The following is a 9,515-nucleotide window of genomic DNA, read 5'->3' as shown; positions in this document are numbered from 1 at the left end:
GGTTCCTAATATATATAATAAGCACTCTATAAACAAAATTTTTCTAAAACAAAGTAAAGTTCAAAGTATTTTATACATCCTTAACAAAACTTAAACAAAGTTACAACTTCAGAAAAGGAACAAGAATTTAAAATTACTCCAAATTTAAGTCTAACTTTACAATATGGTGCAATGTAAAAATTAATACTAGATTAATAAATTTAGACTTTATCTCAAAACTTGGGAAAAACTCTTCACTTCTCTAGATGTGTGTTCTAATCTATAAAATGATGATGGCAGTGCTATGCAGGAGGTTAGATTATACACTTTTTAGGTACTTAAAAAATTTCTGATAGGTAAAATCATTTTTTTTAAATTAACAGCCTTATTGCAATATAGTTCACACACACACTATACAATTCAGCTATTGTAGAACTCAATGATTTTTAGTATATTGTTTTGCAACAATCATTGCAACCAATTTTAGTACATTTTTATCACCCTCCCCCCAAATCCCATCCCCATTAGCAGTCATTACCCTGCCTCACCCTCACCTCCAGTCCTAGGCAATCACAAATCTTTGTTTTTATAGATTTGGTTATTCTGGGCACCTCATATAAACTGGATCATACAATACGTGGTCTTTTGTGACTAGCTTTTCATCTCAGCATGTTTTCAAGGTTTGCCCATGTTGCATCATGAATCAATACTTACTGCCTTTTTATCACCAATATTCCATTGTATGGATATACCACCTTTTGTTTAACCATTTACCAGTTGATGGACATTTGGGTTGTTTCCAGCTTTGGGCTGTTATGAATACTACTACTATGGAAATCTGTATACAAGTTTTTTGTGTTTTCATTTATCTTGGGTATGTGCCTAGGAGTGGAATTGCTGCCATATAAGTTCAACTTTTTGAGGAACCACTAGACTGCTTTCCAAAGTGGCTGGTCCATTTTAAATTCCTACCCATGAGGGTATGAGGGATCCAATTTCTTCCCATCTTCATTGTTATGGATTGAATTGCGCCCCCCCCCCCCCAATGTTCTAAATCAATGCCTGTGGAAGCTGCAGTCAAGAAATCAAATGATGTACTGCACTGGGAAAATCTGCTGCAAAAGATAGCTTAAGTGTTAAAAAGCAAAGATGTCATTTTGAGGACTAAGGTGTGCCTGACCCAACCTGTGGTATTTTCAATCGCCTTACGTGCATGGGAAAGCTGGACAATGAATAAGGAAGATGAAAGAAAAATTGACACCTCTGGACTACAGTGTTGGTGAAGAATATTGAGTATATCATGGACTGCCAGATGGATGAACAACTCTTGTCTTCGAAGAAGTATAGCCAGAATACTCCTTAGATGCAAGAATGGCGAGACTTTGTCTCACTTACTTTGGACATGTCATAACGAGGGACTACTTCCTGGAGATAGACATCAAGCTTGACAAAGTAGAGGGTCATTGAAAGGGAGCAAAACCCTCGACGAGATGGATTGAGACGGGGGCTGCAGAGATGGGCTCAAGCATGGTGGCCATTATATGAGGATTATGCAGGACTGGGCAGTGCTTTTTCTGTTGTACATACGGTTGCTATGAGTTGGAAACGACTCTATATGTAACAATATGTCTTATTTTGGAATATTGTCTTTGTCATGCTAATGAGACAGGATTAGTGTAGGGTGTATCTTGAGTGAATTTCTTTTGGGATATAAAAGAGATTAAACAAGCCAGAGAAACAGAGCTGGGGTAAGATAGATGTCAAGACACGTATCTCCAAGGAACCAGAGAACAGAAGCTGAAGAGACAAGGACCTTCCTCCAGAGCCGACAGAGAGAAAAAGCCTTGTCCTAGAGCTGGCACCATGAATCTGGACTTCTAGCCTCCTACACTGTGAGAAAATAAATGTTTGTTAGACCCACCCACTTGATAGGTATTTCTGTTATAGCAGCACTAGATAACTAAGACATTCATCAACACTTGTTATCATCTGTCTTTACTACAGCCACCCTAGTGGGAGTGAAGTGGTTATTTCATTGTGGTTTTGATTTGCACTTTTCTAAAAGTTAATGAGTCAGGACAGGTGTGCGTCAGGGTTGTATTCTTTCACCATACCTATTTAATCTGTATGCTGAGCAAATAATCTGAGAAGCTGGACTATATGAAGAAGAATGGAGCATCAGGATTGGAGGAAGACTCATTAACAACCTGCGTTATGCAGATGACACAAGCTTGCTTGCTGAAAGTGAAGAGGACTTGAAGCACTTACTAATGAAGATCAAAGACCACAGTCTTCAGTATGGATTACACCGCAACATAAAACAAAAATCCTCACAACTGGACCAATGAGCAACATCATGATAAATGGAGAAAAGATTGAGGTTGTCAAGGATTTCATTTTACTTGGATCCACAATCAACAGCCATGGAAGCAGCAGTCAAGAAATCAAAAGACGCATTGCATGGGGCAAATCTGCTGCAAAGGACCTCTTCAAAGTGTTGAAGAGCAAAGATGTCACCCTGAAGACTAAGGTGCGCCTGACCCAAGCCATGGTATTTTCAATCACATCATATGCATGTGAAAGCTGGACAATGAATAAGGAAGATCAAAGAAGAGTTGACACTTTTGAATCGTGGTGTTGGCAAAGAATATTTGAATATACCATGCACTGCCAAAAGAACAAATATGTCTTTGAAGAAGTGCGGCCAGAATGCTCCTTAGAGGCAAGGGTGGTGAAACTGTGTTTTACATACTTTGGACATGTTGCCAGGAGGGATGAGTCCCTGGAGAAGGACATCATGCTTGGCAGAGTACAGGGTAAGCGGAAAAGAGGAAGACCCTCAACAAGGTGGATTGACATAGTGGCTACAACGAGCTCAAGCATGACAACAATTTTAAGGATGACGCAGGACCGGGCAGTGTTTCGTTCTGTTGTGCATAAGGTCGCTATGAGTCGGAACCAACTTGATGGCACCTAACAACAAATTAATGATGTTGAGATTTTTCCATGTGGTTTTTCGACATCTATCTTCTTTGGAGAATTGTTTATTCAGTTATTTTGTCCATTTTTAGAATTGGGTTATTTGCCCTTATATTGAGTTATAAGTTTTTAATATATTCTAAATACAAGGCCCTTATAACAAATTGCAAATATTTTCTCCCATTTTTTGGGCTGTCTCTTCACTTTGAAGGTGTTTTTCAAAACATAAAAGTTTCTAATTTTGATGAAGACCAAATGTTACTTGCATTTTTGGTGTCATGTATCTAAGAAATCCTTATCTGATCCAAGGTCACAAAAATTTAGTTTTACCTCTTACACTTAGATCTTTGATCCATTTTGGGTTAGTCTCTGCCCTTTGTGTAAGATAGGGATCAAATTTCATTCTTTTTCAAGTAGGCATCCAGTTGTCCCAGCACCGTTTGTTTAAAAACTCTTCTTTCTCAATTGAATTGTCCAGGCACCCTTGTTGAAAATCAACTGACTATAAGTGGGAGGGCTTATTTCTGGACTTTTAACTCTGTTCCATTGACCTTTGCTTGTCTTATGCCAGTACCACACTCTTCATCATTGTACCTTTGTAGTAAGTTTTGAAATCAGGAGGGTGAATCCGGTAACATTTTTTTCTTTTTCATGATTGTTTTGGTTATACTGGCTTCCTTAAATTTCCATATGAATTGTAGAATCAGCTTGTCAAATTCTGCAAAGATGCCAGCTGGCAATGATGTTGATTGCACTGAATGTATAGATCAATTCAGGGAGTATTGCCATTTTACTATTAAGCTTCTAATCAATGAACTTATCTTTCCACTTATTTAGGTTTTCTTTCACAATGTTTTGTAGTTTTTGGAATGTTTTGCATTTCTTATTAAAAATTTATTCCTAAGTATTTTATTCTTTTTGATGTTGTTATAAATGGAATTTTCTTAATTTCATTTTGGTATTATTCACGTGAATGTAAAGAAATATAATTGATTTTTGTATATTGATCTTTTATCCTGGAAACTTGCTGAACTCGCTTATTAGTTCTAATAGTTTTTAAATAGATTCCTTAGGATTTTCCATATACAAGAGCTTGTCATCTGTTACAAGAGACAGCTTTACTTCTGGATGCCTCTATGAGTGCTACATAAATTAACGTACAAGTTAATAGAAGTCAATATTGTATATATTACATAGATTCATCTTTTTAAAAAGCAAAAGAAAAAAAACAAAAGGCAAAGAATTAGGAGACAAGAATGCCGATTTCTATTTCTTACACCACTATCAATTAATTGTGTGACACTGAAGAAATTTCTTATTCTCTTCTGGTTAAAATTGTATTTTTCAAAACTTTTTTCCATTTGACATGCCTCTGAACATGTAGGGATATGTAAGGAGTAGCTTTCCTGGTGCTGCAGTGGTTAAAAGCCCAGCTGCTAACCAAAAGGTTGGCACTTCGAATCCACCAGCCACTCCTTGGAAGCCCTATGGGGCAGCTCTACTGCCTTAGAGGGTCATTATGAGACAGAATCGACTCGACAGCAATGGCTTTTTTTTTTTTTTTTGAGCTTCCCTCAGTTCATTCAGCATGGCAAGCATGATTTTTACATCTTGTCTTTTTATTTTTGACTCTCACAAATGCTAAGTATACCAAACTGGTGGAGCACATCAAAGTTACCTTCAAATTGAAAGTATCAATTAAGATATTAAAAAATGGCAAAAGTGAGTGATAAAAATATATTGCCTAAAGTTTTCACCAGACAGCATCACATTTTAAAACTGAAGTTTCAGGTAACAATTTTTTTTTTTTTTAATTACAATTTTAAGATGGCCAGGGTGTTTCATGAAATATAGAACCACATTAATTTTTCTACCAAACATCAGACACTGTTCTGCCTCTGCTAATGCAGAGAACAGAATTATAAGTTATATTTAAATATTTTTAATTTCATTTCAAGTGCTTTGGAACCTTAGTTTTAATCTCTGACATAAAGGAAGAGGACTATCCAAACAAGTGTCAGGGTCTTCCTTTTCCTTATGACATTGCAGAAAACTCAGAGAACTTTGTGCTGGATCTAGGGAACAGTTTTCTTCATTTCCAGCTATTGTATAAGCCTGGACACACTGTTCAGTTTCTTTAATTCGTGTTGTATGGCTACTCAGTTTGCTAATGTCACTTCTCTTGAATTGGGCTGGGATATGCTTCTGAGAATACTGCCTCATTTTTTGAGTTGTATATTTAGCTTTCCCAAACACTGGGGCACTTTCTTCATCGGAGGAATGGCTGTCAAGGCAAACACTCTTCTTCATTACAATTTTCTGAGCAGTATGGACATCAATTTCTCTACCATGATTTAAAGCAGTGTTTATTTTATAGCTTTCTCGAAGCACCTGGTCTCCTTTCAAAGCGTCAGAGTTTTTGGATTTATTTTGTGAATGAATTGTTGAAAGATTCTTTGAAAGATGTGATGGACAAGCAAAGCTGCTGTTAGCAATGCTAAGTTCTTTCAAGGATAAAGTTTTCAGGTCAATATCCTGCGGATATGATTTTATACGTATTCGTTCCTTTAAAGGCAAATCTTGAAGTTGTAAATCATTAATGTCAGAAAGTAGATGCTCTTCACGACTAGTCTTTTGAAGACCCCCATCTGATACTTGATTAATGTTAGTGGTATACCACTCTGATTCACATGATGATTGTTCTGAGATATTTTCAACGCTATTGGGGATAGGCGTTTCAAGCTCTGATTTTAAACTGTGAGAGACAATGTTCTTTTGAATAGCTGGAGAATTACTAAAAGAAGTACTTTCCCAATCAATGGTGCTCAAGTGTAGATCAGCAATCACAGATACATTATGGGATAAGGCATCGGGTTGACTAGATTCTGAAGTTAGAAACTTGTTGATAGTTTTAATTTGATGTACAGCCAAAGGTCTTGGAGAAGACATTAACTCATCCTGTATATCCAAACAAGAAGCATCTTCTGGTAGAAGCAAGCTATTCAGTGACTGAGAAATAGATTCCTGCGGTAGTTTGGAATCTGGGGAAATTTCCAAACATAATTTAGAACTTTGCTTAGGAAAGGTTTCACACGTAGGTTTGAAACTGATGTGTGATTGAAAACTTATTATATCATCTGATTCTGTCAAATCGTTTTCTTTAGGCTGAATTTTCATACCTGAAAAGAATAAAAATACAATTAAAATCTGTTTTTCTTAAGTTGGGTTAAAAATAAACTAAAGCACTCAGATCAGAAATATTCTGTATGAGCAGTGACTTTTTCGTCTCAATGTGTTCCTGAAAACTGCGCCATAAAGCTGAATATTATAAAATATTTCCCTTTGAAAACAATGTTATAATCGAGTTGTTTTCCTCACCAAGTTCTGGGAAATAAATAAAGCTTAATTTATAACCAAAAATATGCTATACATAGTAGGTACTCAATAATCGGTCAATACAGTTATCATGGTTAATACTTAAAAAAGTTTTTTTTTTTTTTGGTAAGTTAGGAGATACAGAGCAAAAACTTCCGGCTTTTCAGCTTTAAAAGAAAGTATGTGGAGACACAAAAGCTGAAGTACAATCCTCACCCTTGATTTTATAGAACTTTCAGCAAATTCAGACAAGACAGATTCAAATACAAGTGGCTTTTTTATAATGTTTGTGTGTGTCCTAAATAGCTATCAAATCTGATACTTACTTTTCTGCTTTTTTCCTTTAATTTCTAACTTTTGTTTTTGGTAAATAGCAACAATCTCAGGATAGGCTGCTTCAAACAATGATTCTTCTTCTATTGTTTGTAGAATCAGTTCTTCATGCTCTTTATCTTCTGTAGCATAGTGGTCTAAAAGATTAATACAATAAAGCCTAATTACAGATTTCAGAAATTCAATTTTTCCAGGTAACTAAGCTTACCAGGTAGAAGAAGTCATCCACAAATGGATAACTCACTGCAAATCGTGCTTTACAACATTTCTGTTAAATTAAAATCACTTCGAGTTTATATTTATTATCAAAGCCTATTTAAAATAATACAGGCAAACTATGAAATTAACCGTGGTGCATGTGCTACGTCTCGTCTTTATCCTTTATACACGTTTTATATCTGTATACAATATTTGCTAAACATATATGGTTAAATAAAACATTTTGTCTAAAGTGAACACATACCGGGCTTCTCCCATTCTATTTCAAAGCAGTGAACTCCATTTCTGATTCGGGTCTTAACAATTCTGAAAAACAAATTTCATATAATAATGTCCAATTGCACGAACTATTTGGAAATTATTTGGAACTTTTCAATTTGTTGACTGAATACTTCAGTATTACTCCATCATCCTCTGGCATCTACTACTGTGTTGAAAGACGTGCTATCGGATTGTCAAACTTTTCAAGTTTATCTTTTTTTTCCCTGATACTTCCCCCAAACATTTTATTTTTAAAATTTTCAAATCTTTAGAAGAGCTTCAAGAATAGTACAATGAATACTCATACACCTTTCACCTAGATATAACAATTGTTAACATTTGGCCACATTTGCTTTCTCTCTTTCCATATATACTTTTGTTCTTGGGAACAACTGAAAATTAATTGCAGATGTGTCTCATGATACATCACCCCTAAACACTGCAGCCAATCTATGCCCAGTTTTCTCTTACATTACCACACTACAACTATCACCCTTAGGAAATTCAATGCTGATACAAGACTATTACCTAATATACAGCCCATATTCAAATTTTCTCAATTGTCCTAAAAATAGCCTTTATGGCCAGAATCCAAACAGGTTCACAACATATTGTCACATCTCCTTAATAGCCCAAATTTTCTTTTTGTCTTTTGTGACACCCACATTTTTGAAGAGTCCAGGATGGCTTTTCTACACACTGTTCCCCACTCTGGATTCATCTGAGTCTTTTCTCATTAGACTCAGAAATACTTTAGAGATGATGTAGTGCATTTCTTAATGCACCATATTAGGAGGCATATGAAATCTGTTTATCACCCTATTATTGGCCATTAATTATTTAATTAGGTGATATCCACTGGATTTCTCCATTTTTGAAGGTACCGTTTTTCCTTTGTAACTCATCTATGGAGTGATACTTGAGACTGTGTGACAATCCTTTTTCTCTAGCAATTTTTCACCCAATGGTTTTATCATCCATTGTTGATTCTTGCCTGATCAGTTTGGAAATTTTTAAGATTTTCCCTTTATTCTAGATGTCTACAATATGTCTGGGTGTGGATTTATTTTATCATGCTTGTACTAGGAGTATAATTTGATCTGAGAACTTTCTCAAATTTTGGAAAAGTTTCAAGTGTTGTCTCTTAAAAAATTACTTCTCCACCATTCTATTAGCTTTTAGAAATATACTGGGAACTCTCTAATTTACTCCTTTAAGTATTTTTTATCTGTACCTCTATGCTACCTTCTGTGTGCCTTCATTAATAAACCCACCAAACCCATTGCCGTCAAGATGATTCTGACTCATAGCAACTCTATAGGACAGAGTAGAACTGCCCCAGAAGGTTTCCAAGGCTGTAATGTTTATGGAAGGACCCCTGGAGGTGCAATGGTTAAGCGTTCAACTACTAACCAATTCGAACCCACCAGCCACGCCATGGGAGGAAGATGTGGCAGTCTGCTTCAGCCTTGGAAACGTTATGGGATAGTTGTACTCTGTCCTGTAGAAACACTATGAGACAGAACTGACTCGATAGCAATGGGTTTTTGATAATCTTTACAGAAGTAGACTGCCACATCTTTCTCTCACACAGAGGCTGGTAGGTTCAAAGAGCCAACATTTTGGTTAGCAGCTGACCACTTAACCACTGTGCCACCAGGGCTCCTTGACTTTATTAATATTGTCTTCCAATTCACAAATTCTTTTTGAGCAAGCTAAGCCTAGAGTTCCATCTATTGCTTTTTATTTTAACAACTGTGTTTCTTCAGATTTCTAATAGTTGGCTTTTTATATCCATCTATTTAAATCACTTCTGCTCACTTTTATCTCACCATTTCATCTTTGTTTCTTATGAAGATATATCTTCATTAATTTCATTAAACATCCTAACATTCTGAAGAGCCAAGGGGGGAAAAATCATCAGACTGTTTTATAAAATTAATTTAATCCAAAGTGAATTCATATTCCAGTTGTAAAATTTCTTCATGTTTATTTTTTTATATCGTTTTCTCTTTGATCTCTGTCCTTACCCCTATCTCCCCCATACTTTTTGAGTAATTTTTCGCAGACTTTCCAGGTCTCAAGAAGCATTTGGCTACAGTTTTTTATCCCCTCCCCAATCCAGAGGGATTTTCTTCCCAGCAACTGAAATTTAAGCCATAAACCTGCCACATCAACATCTTGTGCTTTTGATCTCTGTTTTTCTTTTACTCTAAAGGACTCACCTCCTGGATGATATTGCTGCTCCCAGATCTAGGACTCTCCAAGTCTTATTTTAGTCCCCCCATTCGCTTATCATTTTTGGTGTCTTGTCCACTGAAATTGTTATTTTGCTAAGCCTGGTTATACCTTTTTATATTTCTTTTTTT

General features: G+C 35.9%; 1 protein-coding gene across 8 annotated transcripts in view; it reads right to left on the bottom strand.

The window, feature by feature from the left end:
• Positions 1 to 1,612: 1,612 nt before the first annotated feature.
• The window catches only part of GEN1 (GEN1 Holliday junction 5' flap endonuclease), a 33,154-nt gene continuing 25,251 nt past the window's right edge, over positions 1,613 to 9,515 (bottom strand). For all 8 annotated transcript variants that reach the window (XM_049902946.1, XM_049902944.1, XM_049902942.1 and 5 more), the window contains 3 exons: positions 7,130 to 7,191; positions 6,660 to 6,803; positions 1,613 to 6,137 (listed from right to left, as the gene is read on the bottom strand). In XM_049902946.1, the coding sequence (XP_049758903.1) occupies positions 4,912 to 6,137; positions 6,660 to 6,803; positions 7,130 to 7,191 (1,432 nt within the window). In that variant the 3' untranslated portion in view covers positions 1,613 to 4,911. The remainder of the gene's footprint in view (positions 6,138 to 6,659; positions 6,804 to 7,129; positions 7,192 to 9,515) is intronic.

The sequence above is a fragment of the Elephas maximus genome, chromosome 12, assembly GCF_024166365.1.
Source record: "Elephas maximus indicus isolate mEleMax1 chromosome 12, mEleMax1 primary haplotype, whole genome shotgun sequence".
NCBI lineage: Eukaryota > Metazoa > Chordata > Mammalia > Proboscidea > Elephantidae > Elephas > Elephas maximus.
The sequence above is the reverse complement of the archived record's forward strand: the minus strand, read 5'-3'. Positions and strand labels throughout refer to the sequence as shown.